General features: G+C 42.6%; 1 protein-coding gene across 1 annotated transcript in view; it reads right to left on the minus strand.

The window, feature by feature from the left end:
- Positions 1-19,219, minus strand: part of LOC127570593 (engulfment and cell motility protein 1-like) — a 188,106-nt gene that overhangs the window by 58,371 nt on the left and 110,516 nt on the right. The window contains 1 exon segment of the mRNA XM_052016288.1: positions 3,809-3,945. Within this exon segment, the coding sequence (XP_051872248.1) occupies positions 3,809-3,945 (137 nt within the window).

Raw genomic sequence — 19,219 nt, forward strand, 5'->3', positions numbered from 1 at the left:
AAAGTATTTAAAAATAACGGAGCTAGCTTCAGGATGGTCTTTAAGGCAGTGAAGATAACTCCAGAGTATCCCCCAAGGCTGTTTCTATAGTAACCACATGTCTGAGTTAGGCCAATGACCTGACAAGAGGCACGTAGACAAAAGTAAATAGATGCCATCACCATGGTAAGCAAGACCTTAACATAAAGATAGGGCTTGTAAGCACGTGACGATTATGCAGGCAAGGTGACCTCAGAGGCAAATGATCACACACTTCTTGTCTTGGGTTGGTCAAGAAATGGTAACTGAAGATGCTATATTTTATCTCTATATGTATACTGTATAAGATGCCATGCTTTATAGAATTACAAGTGTGTCTGTACCACACTTATAAGGTACAACTACCCTGGGTATAAGGCATAAGGTATGTACATAAGGTACAAAATATATATATTTATACTGAGTACCTGCAGGTGATAGGTCAATCAATAAATACTTCTCTGCCTGACCCAAGTACAGACTTGCATGAATGATTATTTAGCTCCACAACACTTGGAATGATCTTTCCATTGAATGGACGTGTGGTAGACCTGCAGCACTGCTGGGTGAGTATAGTTTAAATACTACCCATAAATTTGATGTGAACTGGCCAACCTCTGTCTGTCTAGTTGGAGGTCGGTAGTTGAGAAATATGTAAGGTGAAAGAGACTTGCAATGAACCAATCTATGGGCTGTTCCCGGGGACACACACAGAGATGGACATCAACTGCTGCTGGAAGGTCATCAACTCGGTGAAAGACGCTCTTTGGTCTGCCCGAAACTTGTTGGTCTTCCAGCACTGCAAGATGTCTGTAGGGGAATGCTGCCGGCTGGCACATTCCAGGCTGCAGGAGTACGTGCTGAGGGACGCACTGAAGCTGGGCGCGGCCAACGCAAAGGCTCGGTGGGGAAGGACTACAGTTTAGGGTTCTTCTGCCACTGGAGAGGTAAGGGCAGGGACAGGGAGAAAGCCCCTAAATATTGTAAATACGGGAGCGGGTAGCTTCCAGGGAGCCACACGTGTGGCATCGGTGCTGTTTTCTATATAAAAAGGTAACACTAATGAATGATTTGTACAAGAACGTAAAGGTTTGCACTATTTTGAAATTGTATATAGTTTGTCTTTCATTATGAATAAAGTTTATTTTGTTTAAAAAAAAAATGACGCTGGAGGCATTTAGCCCAAGTCAAAGCCTGGATGCCATTCCCATGCGTATGATGGATATCTGTCACTTCTAGCTTCAGCTAGAGGTGGGATACCCATGATTTTGTTTCAAGATTCTTTAAAAGAGTCTGTTCCTTCCCAAGACCAAAGGGGTCCATTGTGTGACCTGTCCATCCTCCTCCTGGGACAGAAGTGCCACCACTTCATCCACTGGGGATTACAGGCATGGAGATTCCCGAATTTACCTCAGCCCTCAGGTTATTGGCTTGCCACTGAACAACAGCCCACAAATGCATCAGTTCCCCCAGCACAAGTTTTTCCCTGTCCAAGTCAGATTACTTATTGTTTTATTAACATAACTCCTGCTTTCTCTCTTTCATTTCAATTTGGTTACACCAAGAAATTGCTTTTGTTTCATCCAGTCTAAATTGAAATGACTGGTATTGTTTGGTTTTAATTCAAAATACATTTAAGAGCAGTCTAATCCCATTACTGCAGGTCAGAATGCTAATTTCTTTTGGATTGGCTTCTCCCTCACAGGAGGTTTTAATCAGTTAGGAAGGAACCTTAAATTTGTTTAATTAAAAATGTTAGTCATTGTTTTAAATATCCTATTTGTTTTAGGATCCTCAAGGTAGACTTTGTGCGAGTTTAAAAAACAACAAAAGGCAGTGTAAAATAATTTATTGTAAGGTCAGCCTCATATTCCACTGCTTGAAATGCTGCCAATGTGGATAGGTGCAGAGAAGTTAACCCTTTCCACTGACAGCTCATTCACTCTGAAAACCAGAGAATAAAGTTTTAACTGGGGAAACAGTGATGAACTTTGACAAAAGCCAGTCCAATGTCCCCCATTTTCATTGCCCCATCAATATTGACCATGACTTCAATCTGTAATCCTCTACTCAAATCCCTCTGCCTCTCTTTCCTCCTTAACATACTTCTTTAAATCTACTTCTTTCACCAGGATTCTGGTCAATTATCCTAACATGCATCCTGGAATATCCTAGATCTTTTAAAAGGCACCATGTAAGTACATAAAGTTGTTGTTAGGTATATTAATTAGCTATTCATTACTGTAATACTTAAGAGCCTGATGACCTTCATGGCTGTCCCTATCTTCTTGGCCATGTCATATCTACTTTTGAAGCTGGGATCCAAAGTACCTCTGAGACCCAACAAGGAAGAGGATATCTATTCAAGCCCGTAACCCAACTGTATTAAGGACAAGAAAATTTGTTTGTACACCACTTCATGTCATCCAGGTAATAAGTCATTCACATAGTTGAGGATTTGCGGGGGTGGGGGGGGGTGGCAGGAGACGAATGAGGAGTGAAAGATGATGATGGATTGTCTAGCTCTTGTGCCTTAGGCTTATAGCTATTGGGAAGAGTCCTCCAGCTCTTCCTAAACCAACAGGAACATTGCTAAAACATTTTAATTTACCTACAGAATGCAGAGGAAAGCTGAACAAGGCAGGTCATTGCTGGCAGTGGCCTGAATCAGATTCGAGGCTCCTAATTTACACAGGTACAGGTTATAACACCAGGTTCACGCAACTGTTGGGCAAGCCCGAGAGAAGGCACAATCCATTTGTGAGTTGCACATTTTAAGACATCAAAGCACTTAGTTCTGACATCTGCTTCACACCCCTTTTCTGCTTCCAGACCAATTCTTCATTTCATTTAAGAAATAGTGTTTAGAAGCAGACAAAACTATTCCGTGACATAACAAACTTTTAAAAAGAGACTGCATGATGCTGTTTTTCAAAATTACTTCCACAAGAGTAGGATAAAATGCTTGTTTTGCCTCAGTTTACATTCACAAATGAGACCACTTTTATCAATACAACCTATCAGATGCAGTGTCAACTGTTATATCCAAACCACCTTTAGAACTCCTTGAACAGTGATAAAATATTTGGAAGAATAGCAATTTACCCTTGCTGAATAGGAAAACCACCTTTAGTGAATCTGTATCAAATGCAGTTTATCTTTTCAGTCTATTTGGTAATTCATTGCTAACCTGGAGCAGAAAGCCAATAAAGCTGACTGCTCCTTGCTGAATGCACTGCATGCAGCCTCCTAATACATCACAGAACATCAAGGCTGCTTGTCTAAATAACTACCAGTTTTGGTGCAGTCCTAACCAGTCTGAACAAGGGCTAGAAAGTTACCTGATATCAGTCTTGCATTAAACAGAGTTCCACAGACACAAAGGCTAAAGGGATTGGGACAAAGAATCTGAGGGTTCTGTAAATTTCTGCAAGATTATACAATAAATAGAGCTGAAAGCTTAGTTTCAAACAAAATCCTGCAGGAAGATGAGTTGTTTATCCATATTGGAATTACAAACCAGTCACACTTTGCAGCAATATCACACCAACATGTCAAAGAGCAAATATTTAAAGACATTTGTTAAATTTAGGAGGCTGTGATTTTTACTGTGTTCCTTAAGGCAAAAAAAAGTCACCATATTTTAACAATGTCAGGACTGCAATTTTTCTGACAATAACTGATGATGTTACATAATATGCAACTGTAAGATCATCCTTTGCTGTAAGGACATAAATCAGAAACCATGATCTTCACTTGTATTACAGTCCAACTGTGTAGCAGCACTGACCTTATTGAAGTCTTCAGATGTTGCTCTCATTTCTTTCCATGTCTTATTCAGCAGTTGGATGCAGATGCAGAAAAACTCCTCAAATGATCGGTCATGTGTGAAAAACATGGGGTGGAATTCGTTGCAGGTGTCACTAGCTGCAGGGTTATACAGGAACTGGATGTTAGTGAATGGGAGGAGATGGTGAAGTAGTTGAAGAGAAGTGAATAGAGGGGAGGGGATCAATGAGAGTTAAAGAGATGATATTGATCAGGCGCGAGAGGAGAATGAAGAAAATTGAGGGTGAAGAGGAAAAGGGCTTGATGAGAGAAAGAAATCAAAGGAAGGGGGGAACTGAAGAGAAACGTGGGGAAATAGAATTGAAGAGTGGAGGGAAGGGATTTAAAATAAGGTATCAAACAAAAGAGGAGATCAAAGAGATGTGTCAGGAGGGCAGTGGAGAGGAATGAAAAAGGAGTTAAGAGTGAGGTTGTGGATAGAAACAAGACTAATATTGAATAGGAGTGAAAGGAGGAGAGAGAAGGGAGGGATGAAGATGAGAAAGGGACTGAAGAGCAAGAACGAAACATATTACACTCAGTTTAAAGATTAGGCCACAGATGTCAACATACTTGCCATCACTGAAGCCTCAAGTGAAAACACATAATCGACCAGAATGGTAACAAAAGTCAACACTCTCAAAACATATCCTTGTAGCTGTTGTTATTTATCAGTTAAGTTACTCCCAACCTCTTTGAAACGATGAAATCCTCATATTACTTACAATCAACAGATTTGAAACATCTTACTCGTCTTTTCACAATGACTTAAAAATTAGCCCGTGGTTTTATCTTGGTCTAGTAATATGCAGTGGCTAGATGAGCCATATTCCATTTTTATCAGGTGGAAATCCATGATTCTTTTAGTGCTTTTTTATGAAACCACCTACTTTTCCCTGAAACCACAAATCAAAAATGTTGATAGCATCTCCACTGGTATGTGGTTTGGATCTCAGAAGACATCCAGGCCAAAGGATAACTATAGCATTCCATGAAACAACAATCTGCCAAGACCATTAAGTAAACACCCTGCAGCCAGCAGGAAGCAGCTAGAAACAACTAATTGTAATCTTTTGTGCACAGTAGTTGATAACAAGGCATCCAGTCTCCTCAGCAAAGCCAAAAGTACTTCACTTTTGACAGAAGAGTACATTGGCAATTGTACATGCAGCAGCAAAAGGCAGTGAAACACTCCTTAATCATTTTAATTTAAATGTTGGCTTAGTTGAGTGAGTAAAATAAATAACTTTTATTCATATACTTCCTTTTATAATCAAAAAGGTATCCCAGAGTGTTTTACAGTGAATGAAGCACTTTGAGCTCAGTCACCTTTGTAATCAAAGAGATACAGAGCAGTATCATGATTTAATGATATTGGTTGGGAGAAGAAACATTGGCCTTGGTTAAGACTGCATTCCAGAACTTTTTGGTAAATACACAATCCCAGCCTACTCCCACTCTTCTCCGTTTTCCCTTGAATTTGCCCAGTGGAATTTTGTTGCACGCAAATTAGTGCTGTGACTACACTTCAAAGTGAATCCACTTACAATCTAGCATTTAGTATTTTTGGAGGCGATGAGGAGGAAATATGCAAGTTGTTTTTCTCTTAATCGCCTCAGGGAAGTCATAGAGAGAGAGAGAGAGCGAGTGAGAGCGAGAGATACAGCATGGAAACAGGCCCTTCAGCCCACCCAGTCTACACTGACTGTCAACCACCCATTTACACTAACCCTACATTAATCCCATTTTTGTTCTCTCCATATTCTCATCAACTCCCCCCGATTCTACTACTCACCTACACATTAGGGAAAATTTACAGTGCCAATCAATCTTCCAACCTACATGTCTTTTGGGATGTGGGAGGAAACTGGAGGACCCGGAGGAAACCCATGCAGTCACAGAGTCACCAAGGTAGTGGATATATAAGCTGAAAGTTTCATGCTGCAGTAGAAGAACCCTCTTAACACTGGGACAAAATGGGCAAGTTTTATTCTCCAAGTGGTTACTCCCTGCTTGGCCTAGGAGTTGTTGCTGCTGTGAATCAAAAAGGATTTCCAACATGCCATTGCAGGGCAGTCATGGCTACCTCGATCACACCAACCACTCCAACAATGGCTCCACCGTTCATCAGCAACAAGGTCCTTAGACGATAGAACATGTGGAGCTAATTTGAAACCCAGAAGCGGATTTGGAACAAGTTGTCCCTGTCATTCCTGCAACAAAGATCAAATTCCCAAGCAACACTTCCAAACGTGTGAATTACTTTTTAAGAATTTATTGTAACATAGTTATATCACATAACAAAGTCCTCAGATCAGTGGGGAGTAAATCACCACATTTTTAGAATGTTTTAGAATGGTGTTGTTTGAGAGAAAAATATTGGTCAGGACATGTAGGCTTCATTATGTCTACCCGAGATGGTTTAATGTCTCATTAAGATGGCAGCTCCAAACCTCCTTCAGTGCAGCATAATTTCAGCACCAACGTCAGGCAAGATTTTGTGCTCAAGCACGGGCTGAACCCTCAACCTTCTGACTCAGGGCTAGAAATAGTACCACTTAGTCAGGGTGACACTCTTCTGTGTGAGCAATGGAGATTGATCAGCCCACACCTCCAGCATCCTTGCTCCTTTCCACTGCGTTATCAGCACACTGTGAACATCTGATACTGGTCCAAAATACTCTCCTTATCATGTGAATCAAGCACATCACTGATGTGATGCAAACGGCCCCAAGATAACGATTCAAAACAGCATTTAGTCCATTTCCCTGACATACTAAAGAATACTCTATGGTAAAGGAAATCAAAAACTGCAGCTGCTGGAAATCTGAAATAAAAACAGAAACTGCTGGAAACACTCAGCATCTCCAGCAACAAGCTTTGCACCACTGTTCTGACAATGGATTTTTGATCTAAACTTCAACACTATTTCTCATTCCACAGATGTTGTCTGACCTGCTAAGTGTTTCCAGCACTTTTTTTTTATTTTAATACTCCGTGGGTTACTGCAGCTGAAATATTAATGGGATTCTTGATACAAGTACAGAAATATAAATCTCATGAGACAACTTGCTTCACAAATTTTGACCTCATTTGTCCAGTTAAACCTCTCCATATCTTTCAAGAATCTAAGATTAAAGCTTATTATATTTACCCAAATCAAATAATTTCAGATGCTGATACAATACAATTGTAAGTGAAGGTTGATGTCTTAAGTATTGCTGGGAACCTCGAGAGATAAGACTACTGGTCCATTTGAGCAAAAGAGGATGAAGCGAATCCTTCACCACAGATTCATCAGATTTCCCTAGCACTATATAATTCCCCACATGAAGAACATATACTTACAGTCAAAGTGCTTATTTCTTTGTTCCTAATTTTATCTCAGCTTCACTTGAAGATTACTGACAACGCTGGGAATAACAAATGAGGAAGATCTTCCACTGCCCCGGATTTGCCTGTTCCTTTGCAAATGGCTTTACCTGTCCCTCTTATGTTTTTAAATCACTGTCATCCAAGACAAAGTCAGTACATCCTCCTCCTATTCTCTCCTTTTGAACTGAAACATTTTCTTCCAAGAACAACAGGAAACCATTTTGAATTTAAAGGAAAACTTTTTATGTATAAAGCTCAAAGCTGCACAAGTAAAGGACATTTCCTGATGTAATTTGCTCATTACAAACCAGTGCTATGTAAGAGTGATCCAGATAGTTCTATTTCCTCACTTTCTCCCCAGGGGCCTGTAAATTCTGGCCTTTCAGGTACTTATTGAGGTCCCTTACAAATGCTACAATTGAATCTGCCTCCCCTGCTCCCCCTGGCAGGTCATTCCAGACCTTAATGATTTGCTGTCTAAAACAAAAGTTTCCTCATCTCACTTTTAGTTCAGATGAAGGGTCTTGACCCGAAACATCAACTGTCTATTTCCCTCCACAGATGCTCCCTGACCCGCTGAGTTCCTCCAGCACCTTGTGCATTGCTTCAGATTCCAGCACCTGCAGTCTTTTGTGTTTCACTTTTAGTTCTTCTGGCAGCATTCTATGTCCCCTGGTTCTCGACCCCTCTTCCAGTGGTAACAGTTTCTCCCTACCAACTCGCTCTATACCTTTCATGACTTTGAATGCTTCGATCACGAGAGCAACCCCAGCTTCTTCAGTCTATTCATGTAACTGAAGTCCCTCATCTCTGGAATTGTTTTCATATGGCATGTATGGTGCCCAGAACTGGACACAATATTCTGCTGCAGCTAACCAGTGTTTTATGAAGATTCTCCAGGACTTCCTTGCTCTTGTGCTCTATGCTTCTGTTACAAAACCCAGGATCACGTTGCTTTTCAGCTGCATAATTAACCAAATTGAATATTCTGAGGAAGTAACAGGCAGCATCCTGAACTAGGGATGTACATTTAGTGCTCAGGATGTGTTCCCAGGAACAAGACTGCTAATGGTATCAGCACTCGAATGTGTCACCATAGCACTGTATATATCGAGATGTGTTACCCTCAGCGCTCCTGTGTTGTAAACCTGACACCAACCACTGCCCTCCCCACTGCTGCGATCTGCTGTGTGTCGGAGACCTGGGTGCCAGGAACCTGGCACAAATCCCTGCTCTCAGCTGGCATTGCCACAGCAATGGTTCGGTGTGGAGTGGCTGTTTGAGGGCTGGAATTGGTTCACTTGGCACGGGTGGTGCGGCCACTCAGAGTGGAGATGAGAGGTTCGGGGCTGCACCCTGGCTGGTATGGCGAATATGGGCCACTGCTGGGGACTGACAGCAGCCATTCCATGTGTCGACAGACCACCTGGATCCTTGCATGTCCTCATTACCTCCAGTTGCTGGTGATGGAAGTTGCCATTTCCACTCCCTGCTCTTCCTTTGGCTGCACCACTCCCCATCAACCCTGAGATTTCTTTATTGCACTGTCCATCTTTGGCAAAGTTTCTCACTCACCAATGGCCAGCCAAAGAGCAGCTCTGACCCCCACATCTCAGTGCCCGGTGACTTGCCCTGGCCCAGCCTAACACCAGTCTCTCCACACCAACACTATATTTTGCGATCTGTAACTGCAGCACTACGTATATTCTGCATTGTTTTCTTTCTTACTACCTCGATGTAATTCTGTAGGGCATGATCTGTAGGATCGCACACAAAAGCTTTTCACTGCATCTTGGTACATGTGGAAATAAAAAACCAATACCAATATTTTGCTAGTGGGAGCACTAATGGCGGGAAGAGATTGGCTACAGGTTCCTGGTTCAGCAGGGAGAGCACGGGTTCTCCCTCGGTTCCAAGGCAGCAGCGCACCACCCTTTATTAAAGCACGAGGTCCTTGTATCTGTGAGAGTTCTTATTCCAGGATCAAGAGCGAATCAGCAGTCTGTGGAGAAGTGCTAAGATGGGTACCAGTGTAGCCTACACAGATTTTAGCAAGATCTATGATAAGGTCCATAAAGAAAACTGACTAATAAATACCCAAAACATCCAAAGGAAGGTGGCTAAAACAAGGTCAGTTGCAGAAAGCAAAGGATGGCAGTGGTTGGAAAGTTGTTTGCAGTGGGGTTCTGCAGGTCTCAGTATTAATCTCTCACTTTTCATGGAGTACGTATTAATGATTTGCACTCAAACACAGAAGGCACGATTTAATAATTTGCAGGTGATAGTGAAAGTAGCAGAGTGGCCGATGGCAAGGAAGAGAATGTCAGGCTGCAGGGAGACACCAACAGATTGGTTGAGTAGGCGGAAAAAAAATGGAAATCAACCCAGAAGTGTGGGGTCATGCACTGGAGAGGGCAAACAAGGCAATGAATATACGAGACAAGCTAGACACCGAGAAGTGGATGGGAACAAATTTATCTTGGATGATAGCAGTGCAGGTATACAAGATGGTTTACGCAGCACATAGGATACTTGCCTTTATTGGCCATGGCACAGAATACAAGAGCAGGGAGGTCTCATTTTAACTTTATGGAAGACCAGGATGACCATAACTCGAGCATTTTGTTTAGTTCTGGTCATCTATCAGGAAGGTGGTGACAGCACATCCCAGAGGTCATGTGGAAGATTTACGAGGACCTGATAAAGAACAACTGTCACAAGGGGAGATTGGCTGCATTGGAATTGCTTTCTTTGGAACAAAGGAAGCTTAGGAGAGATCTAGTTGAAGTGGATTGGGCAAGGTGAACAGCCAAAGGAGGCATGACGGGCCAAACATCTACCCCCTGTTTGGAATCACACAATGATCCTAAACAAAAATAAAAATGCATCATTTCTAAAAAGAATTCACCATTTTTCCAATACATAGCACTGACGATTTTTCTTCAGTCTTCACTGCCCCGGAAAAGTGGCTTTAATTTATAGAGGCTGTGTGGTTCTAAAAAGGTGGGGACATTCTGACAGATCAGTCGGGGTCAATCGCTATTTAGGCCACCATCTCCTGGATTCTCTTCTCCTTCGAGGCTTATATCTTTATAACCCTTCAGAGCCCCTTACAGAAATATTTGCTTCATCGTTAGCCAGTGGAGAAGTTCCCAAAGCTTGGAAGATGGCTGATGTTCCGTTGTTTAAGAAGGGTACCAACAACAAGCCAGGGAACCACAGGCCAGTTAGCCTGACATCAGTGGTGGGGAAGTTACTGGAGGGAATTCTGAGGGACAAGATCTGCCAGCACTTAGATAGGCAAAATCTAATTAGGAGGAGTCAGCATGGCTTTGTGTGTGGAAAGTCGCATTTGATGGATCTTTTAAGAGTTTTTTTTTAAGAGTAACCAAAAAGGTAGATGAGGGTAGGGCAGTGGATGTTTTCTATGTGGACTTCAGCAATGCCTTCTGACAAGGTCCTGCATGGCAGGCTGGTCTGGAAGATTAGGTCCCATGGAATCCAGGGAGAGGTAGTAAGGTGGATTCAAAATTGGCTCGGAGGTGGGAAGCAGAGGGTGGTGGTTGAAGGTTGTTTCTTGGAATGGAGGATGGTGACTAGTGGCATGTCGCAGGTGTTGGGACCCTTGTTATTCGTTATTTTATATAAATGATTTGGATTTGAATGCACAAGGCTTGATCAGTAAGTTTGCAGATGACACGAAATTAGGTGGTGGTGTTGATGGTGAAGAAGGTTATCGTAGATTACAGGGGGATCTTGATCAGTTAGGGAAGTGGGCCAAAGAGTGGCAGATGGATCTCAATACAGATAAGTGTGAAGTGATGCATTTTGGAAAGTCAAACCAGTGTAGGGCTTATACTATGAATGGTAGGGCACTGGGGAGTGTAATGAACGAGAGGGACCTAGGAGTTCAAGTGCATAGTTCATTAAAATTGATGAAACAGGTAGACAGGGTGGTGTTAAAGGTGTTTAGCACGCTGACCTTCATCAGTCAGGGCATTGAGTATATGAGTTGGGACATCGTGTTGCAGTTGGATAAGTCATTGGTGAGGCCACATTTGGAGTACTGTGTACAGTTTTGGTCACCCTGTTATAGGAAAGACATGGTTCAACAGGAAGGAATGCAGAGAACACTTACGAGGATCTTGCCAAGACTAGAAGGCCTGAGTTAAAGGGAGAGATTGGCCAGGCTAGGACTTTATTACTTGGAACATAGGAGAATGAGGGGTGACCTCACAGAAGTGTTTAAAATTATGAGAAGCATAGGTAAGGTGGATATTAGCAGTCTTTTCCCCAGGGCAGAGAAGTCCAAAACTAGTGGGCATAGGTTTAGGGTGAGAGGGGAAAGATTTAAAGGGACCCGATGGGCAACATTTTCCAGAGGGCAGTGAGTATATGGAATGAGCTGCCAGAGGAAGTGGTTGAGACAGGTACAACAGTACCATTTAAGAAGCACTTGGATAGGTACATGGAGGGGCAGTGCTAGAAGGATATGGGCTGAACACAGGAAATTGGGACTATTTAGGTGGGCACAATGGTAGGCATGGATTGGTTGGGCCGAAGGGCCTGTATCCGTGCTGTATTGCTCTATGACTCAATATTTCCAGGTCCTCAAAGTGTTTCTAATTGTCCTTACCCATAGGGCTTCAGATCCCAGTTTTCATAAATTCTCTGCTCCCTTCAAATTTCTCCAGAACCATCCTTCAAGTATTGCTCATATCAAAGAGTGTCTTCTTTGATGAAACCAGATCTGGGGTCCTGTCCCAAAGTTTCTGATTGACAAGAGCTTCACCTGGTCCTTGCAATTCTGCTTCAAAGTGCTGCCAGTCCCCTGGCTCCTTCCTTGTGCTTCCAAGTCTCAGGGGCTTTCCTCAGTGTAAGTGAATCCTAGCTAGCAATACTGTTCTTACCAAGTGGATTCAATGCAAGCATCACTTCAGACAACTGATTGTAATACAATAAATCCTTTGAGTTCAAGAGAAAATTTCTATTTTGGAAAAAAAATCTGTGTTTGACACTGTAGCTGCCATTCCTGTATTGACCCAGTTTGGCAAAATCACATTAGTGGTTGGTTAAAAACAGTTTTGAGGTGAGCTATGAATAGAAGGTTGGATAGAATCAGGCCGAGGGTCAAGGATACAGAGAATGATGCATAAAGAGAAATACCATCAGACACACATCGAAAGAGAAAGCCACACACACACACACACACACACACGCTGTGCCCAAAAAAAAGGAAAATAACAGCCACAGCAAAGTAATGAGGAATAACTGTGTTGACACTGGCAGTTTGAATAGCAAAAAGTGGACATTAATTAAGTACAGACCACACATTGACAGCAATACCTTCGGTCATTAGGCAGCTGGCATTTAAGTGATTAAAACATTGATGTTCAACAAGATAATCTACACCAAGCAAAGAGAAAAGTCTGATGGTCAGACCATGTCTAATGAAACAGGCTATCTCTCATTTTAACAGTGCTCATTTTAACAGTGCTCAAACCAATAATATGAATAGCAGATTAGAGCTGTGATCAGATTGATCAGGTTAGGAGGATTTGCTAATGCCCTGGCTGTCAAGCAGAAAAGCTGCATACAAAGGTCATTTGTTGCTAATAAGACTTTATAATCCTATTCTCTGTAATCTTCACTCAAAAAAGTACTCACCTGTACAGCAGAAAACACTAGTTGTATTGTTTGTGCAAGAAGAAATTAATATGAGTTTTTTTTAATTGAACAATCTGTTGTTTGAAGAATATGCACTTCCTAGATATGTTTCAATGGGTTGGTGTGGTTCTGGGCTGCTAAGAGTATACGTGAATAAACATTTGGCAGCACTCGAGTTTGCTCACGTAATAACTGCAGCAATGATACAAAAGTTACAGTGGAAATGCAGTCTGACTCTAGAGTCCATGGCCTGACCAACACAGGACAGGCTGCTTTCACTTTCCTCTACTTCAACATCAGTCTGGTCTTGACCTTTGATTTATACTTCACGTAAGAATAGAAGACAATTGTGAATCTTTCAAGTTTTATGCCCCAGGGTTTCTGTGGTATATTCAAAGCCAAGTCTGATAGATTTCTGGAATCCAGGAAAGTGGACATGAGGCAGAAAATCAGCCACAAATGGTCCAAGGATAGAGCAGGCCCAGGAAGCCATCTGGCCTACCCCTCCCCTCCCCCAGCAACCTGGAGCTGAGGTCATTTACTAAACAGGTTAAGGTATGGCCCACAATCACTTTAAACAAGATGTGTCACACTTTAATAGGACGACAAAAATAATCAAAGAAATCTTCAATCACCATGCTGCAATTGCACCTTCAAAACAAGGCTGATAAGCAATATGGGGCCTTTTATAACCTCAGAACATTCTGAGGCACTTAGCATCCACTAATAATATCTGTTACAATACAGGAAACATGGAAATGAGCTTCCTTACAGCAAGTACACACAAAGATCAAAACGATAATTGTTTGGTAATTTATTTTTACAGCAAAATTAGTTGAGGATAAATATCGTCAAAAGGCATTGGGCAGAATTTCCCAGCTTTTTTCTCAAATTAGTGCCATGAGATCTTTTATGTCCCATGTGATGACACTTCCAACACTGCAGCACTCCCTCAGTACAGCAGTGAAAGGTCGGCCTGGTTACAAGATCACAAGATCACAAGATAAGGGAGCAGAAGCAGGCCATTCGGCCCATCGAGTCTGCTCCAAGGAAAAGGGAAAAAGAAATGGGGTGGGAAAAAAAGAGAGAGAGAAAAAAAAAACTATTCTAATCCCATTTGCCAGCCTTATCCCCATATCCCTTGATACCCTGACTATTTAGATATCTGTCTATCTCCTCCTTGAATACCCCCACTGATCTGGCCTCCACTGCTGTGCGTGGCAAGGAGTTCCACAATTTCACCACCCTCTGGGTAAAGAAACTTCTCCTCATCTCTGTCTTGAAACTGTACCCTCTAATTCTAAGATTGTGCCCTCTGGTCCTGGACACGCCCACCAAGGGAAACAGCCTAGCCACATCTACTCTATCCTTACCTGTCAACATTTTAAATGTCGCTACGAGGTCCCCTCTCATCCTTCTGTACTCCAGCGAGTACAGTCCAAGAGCCGACAAACGCTCATCATACTTAAGCCCTTTCATTCCTGGAATCATTCTCGTAAATCTCCTCTGAACCCTCTCCAATGTCAGCACATCCTTCCTAAGATGCGGGGCCCAAAACTGCGCACAGTATTCCAAATGAGGCCTCACTAGCGCCCCGTAGAGCCTCATCAACACTTCCTTACTTTTATACACTATACCTCTCGAGATGAATGCCAACATAGCATTCGCTTTCTTAACCACCGATCCAACCTGGTGGTTAACTTTTAAGGTGTCTTGTATGAGTACCCCCAAGTCCCTTTGTACTACCGCACTATCAATCTTCTCTCCTTCTAGATAATAATCTACCCGCTTATTTCTACTTCCAAAGTGTACAACTGCACATTTCTCAACATTGAATCTCATCTGCCATTTCCTTGCCCATTCTCCTAAACTGTCTAGGTCCCTCTGCATTCTTTCTATTTCCTCTATGCTCCCTACTCCTCCACTTATCTTGGTGTCATCCGCAAACTTAGCCACACAACCATTTATTCCATCATCCAAATCATTGATGTACAAGGTAAAAAGGAGAGGCCCCAACACCGACCCTTGCGGCACACCACTAGTAACCGGTAACCAACCAGAACGAGATCCTTTTATTTCCACCCTTTGCTTCCTGCCAACCAGCCAATTCTCCACCCATTTTGCTACCCTGCCCATAATTCCATGACCTCTCATCTTATTAATCAGTCTCTTGTGAGGCACCTTATCGAAGGCCTTTTGAAAGTCTAAATACACAACATCTACCGCCTCTCCCTTATCCACCCTACCTGTGATTTCTTCAAAAAACTCCAATAGGTTGGTCAGACAGGACCTCCCCTTCACAAAACCATGTTGACTAGGTCCTATCTTGCCTTGCGCCTCTAGGTATTCGGTAACCTCCTCCTTGAGGATAGACTCCAATAATTTTCCCACCACTGACGTCAGACTAATAGGTCTGTAATTGCCTTTGTGCTGCCTCCCACCTTTCTTATACAACGGAACTACATTCGCTACCCTCCAGTCCTCCGGAACCATGCCAGAATCTATCGATTCCTGAAAAATAATCGCCAACGCCTCTGCTATCTCCACAGCCACCTCCTTCAGAACCCGGGGATGCACCTCATCCGGTCCGGGAGACTTATCAGCCTTAAGCCCCTTTAGTTTTCCAAGCACCTTCTCCCTATTAATCTCAATTGAACTCAGCTCCAATTCGTGAGACTCCTGACTAATGGGCACATTGCTTATGTCCTCCACGGTGAAGACCGATGCAAAATATTCATTCAATTCCCTTGCCATCTCACTATCATCCATTATAATACCTCCTGCACCGTTATCAATTGGTCCTATGTCAACCCGTGTCTCTCTTTTATTCCTTATGTATTTAAAAAAACTCTTAGAATCCTTCCGAATGTTGTCCGCCAGCTTCCTTTCGTAACTCATCTTTGCTTTCCTAATGACCTTCTTAGTTTCTCTCTGCAGATTTTTAAAATCGTTCCAATCTTCTGTTTTCCCACTAATTTTTGCTACTTTGTACGCCGCCCCTTTTGCTTTTATTTTATCCTTCACCTCCCTCGTTATCCACATCTGTGCCTTTTTTCCATTCAAAACCTTCTTTTTTCTTGGAATATATCTGTCCTGCATTGTCCTTATTTCCTGTAGAAATTTCTTCCATTTTTCCTCTGCCGTCCCTCCAGCTAACTTACTCCTCCAATCAATTTGGGCCAACTCATCTCTCATACCTTTGTAATTTCCCTTATTCCACTGAAATATCGATACACCAGTTATCAGCTTCTCCTTCTCAAACTTGAAACTAAACTCAATCATATTGTGATCACTTGTTCCCAGTGGTTCCTTTACCTTTAGTTCCCTAATCACCTCGGGTTCACTACACAGCACCCAATCCAAAACAGCCGATCCCCTGGTGGGCTCCTCAATAAGTTGCTCCAGAAAAACATCCCTTAGACATTCCACAAACTCACTCTCCTGAGTACTACCGCCTTGCTGCATTTCCCAGTCCACCTTCATGTTAAAATCCCCCATAATTATCTTCACATTGTCACTCTGACATGCTTTTTCTATCTCAATCTGCAACTTATGGTCCACTTCCTGACTGCTGTTCGGGGGCCTATATATGACTGCTATTATTGTTCTTTTACCCTTGCTATTTCTCAGCTCCAACCATAAGGATTCCACCTCCTCTGACCCAATGTCCTTCCTTTCTATTGATTTTATATCGCTACTAACCATCATGGCCACACCTCCCCCTCTGCCTACCCTCCTATCCTTCCTATATACTGTATACCCCTTGACATTCAGTTCCCAATCACATCCATCATGAAGCCACGACTCAGTGATTGCAACGATGTCATATTTATTAACCTGTAGTTGTGCCACTAGGTCATCTACTTTATTCCTGATGCTACGTGCATTTAAATATAGTATGTTTAGACTGGTATCTGCTATTGATTTTATTGTACCTCTATTGATCAGCAGATTATCCTGACTTTCTACCTGTCCATCCTTCTTACTATCTTCGCTACCTACTATCTTAGACATGTTCGTGTAGACCTCATCCCCTATCCTAACATTCGGTATCCGAACATCCTCATCCCCGATCCTAACATTCTGTATCCTAACATCCGGATTTGTTGTACTTCTATTATTCAGTAAATTATCCTGACTTATCACCTGCCTGTCATTCTTGCCATCCTCAATGGATTCGTTTCTATACACTTTCTCCCTCACCTTAGCATCTTGTAACCTAGCATCCTGGTTACCATCCCCCTGCCAGATCAGTTTAAACCCTCCCCTACAACTAAATTAAACATTCCCGCCAGGATATTGGACCCTTTGGAGTTTAGATGCAACCCATCCTTAGCAAATAGGTCTTGCCTCCCCCAAAAAAGGTCCCAGGTATCCAAGAATCTGAAGCCCTGCCCCTTGCACCAGTCACTCAGCCACGCATTTAACTGCCAGAGCTTTCTATTCTTCCTGTCATTGATACGCGACACGGGTAGTAGTCCTGAGATTACTACCCTTGAGGTCCTACTTTTCAACCTTCTCCCTAATGCCTTGTATTCCTCCTTCAGGACCTCTTCTCTTTTCCTACCTACATCATTGGTACCTACATGTACCAAGATTTCTGGCTGCTCACCCTCCCCCCTCAGAATATTCTCGACACGGTCTGTGATATCCCGTACCCTGGCACCAGGGAGGCAACACACCATCCGAGACTCATTATCGCTATTGCAGAATCTCCTATCCGTACCCCTTACTATCGAATCCCCAATAACCACTGCATGTCTCTTCCTCTGCTGGACCACAGTATCAGACACGGTGCCAAGGTCCTGGCTGCTGAGGTCTTCCTCTACGAAGTCATCCTCTCCAACCGAATCCAAAATGAGATATCGGTTTTTGAGGGGGACTGCCACTGAGGTGCTGTCTACATAATCTTTATAACTCCTGTCTATCTCCTGCTCGCTCTCCCTAACCAACCGAAGGTCATCCAGCTGCTGCTCCAGACTCTCAATCCGTTCCTTGAGGAGCCGCATCTCGGTGCACTTTGCGCAGATGTAGTTATCAGGGAGTCTGGTCGTCTCCCAGGGGCCCCACATCTGACACTCCAAACACAACACTAATCCCAGATGCATACTGCTGTATATGCTGTTTATGTCTCTGAACCAAAAGGCCACCACTGTGCCACAGCTGCTAACCATTCATGGCAGCAGAGTAACACAACTAATAGAGCTGTTGCCTCACAGCTTTAGCGACCTGTGTTCAATCCTGACCTCTGGTGCTGTCTGCGTGGAGTTTGCAGGTTCTCCCTGTGACTCAGGTTTCCTCCTATATCCAGAACAATTATACTTTAAAATACTTTCCACATCCTACCATCTAGGATGGGTGGAAGTTAAATTAAAATCCTTAGGCTTTGGATGGAAGGAAGGATAAAACGTTGTTCAGCTCTGATTGCAATCAGAGCCAACCCCATCTAGGCTCCTCCCATCCTAGGCAGAATAGTCAATGTCATCATGCTGAGACCCTGATTATGACTGCAGCTGATGTCAAAAGACCACATCCACCCAAGCACAACTTTATAAAAGCTGTCCAATACTGATAATGCTTCTTGTCTAATGCCTCTGCATCTAGATAGCATTCATATACGTCCCCCTGGACTTGGAACACATTTTCAAATTACTTATTTAAAACTTCAGCACAAGGGAAAATAGTTCTTTGTAAAGACTTGAAGAGCCTTTGACTGAAAGGAAAATAAATTAACCATGAACCCACAGCAAATCTGCCAACCAGTGCTCTTACTTATGTTAACAATTGCACTGACTTGTTCATGTAATAGGAAGAACATGCAGCACTACCCCCTTCCTCTGCTCTATGATGCCTAATGTCCTTAGACTGACTGCTGTGATCTCCAAGGCACACATCGATTTCAGTGAGCAGTCTATTCCCTCAGGGAGTTTTCATTAATTCATCCAACAAAAAAGGTTTTCCAAATTACTTAAATTCTTCATTAAATGTCAGCCACCGCACTAGCTCATAACATCCAAATTTACCACATTGTTCAAATGTACTCTGAGGCAAGTATATCCTTCCATAAAAAGGGAGACTAAAACTGTGTGCAATGCTCCAGGTGTGGTCTCTATCTATTTGGTTCTTTCCATACCTGTAAACAATATAATAGCCATTGTAAAGAAGATACATTAAGTAGATCCAATGAAAGAACTTGCATTTTGCAAGTCCAGAGCATCCTAAATCCGTTTGCACCCAAGTATATTAACAGTTGCAATGCTGGAAACTGTTTGCATACAGCAAGGAGATACAAACAGCAATATGATAATGGCAAGATAATCTACTTTCGGGA

Source organism: Pristis pectinata, chromosome 5 (assembly GCF_009764475.1).
Source record: "Pristis pectinata isolate sPriPec2 chromosome 5, sPriPec2.1.pri, whole genome shotgun sequence".
NCBI classification, from domain to species: domain Eukaryota; kingdom Metazoa; phylum Chordata; class Chondrichthyes; order Rhinopristiformes; family Pristidae; genus Pristis; species Pristis pectinata.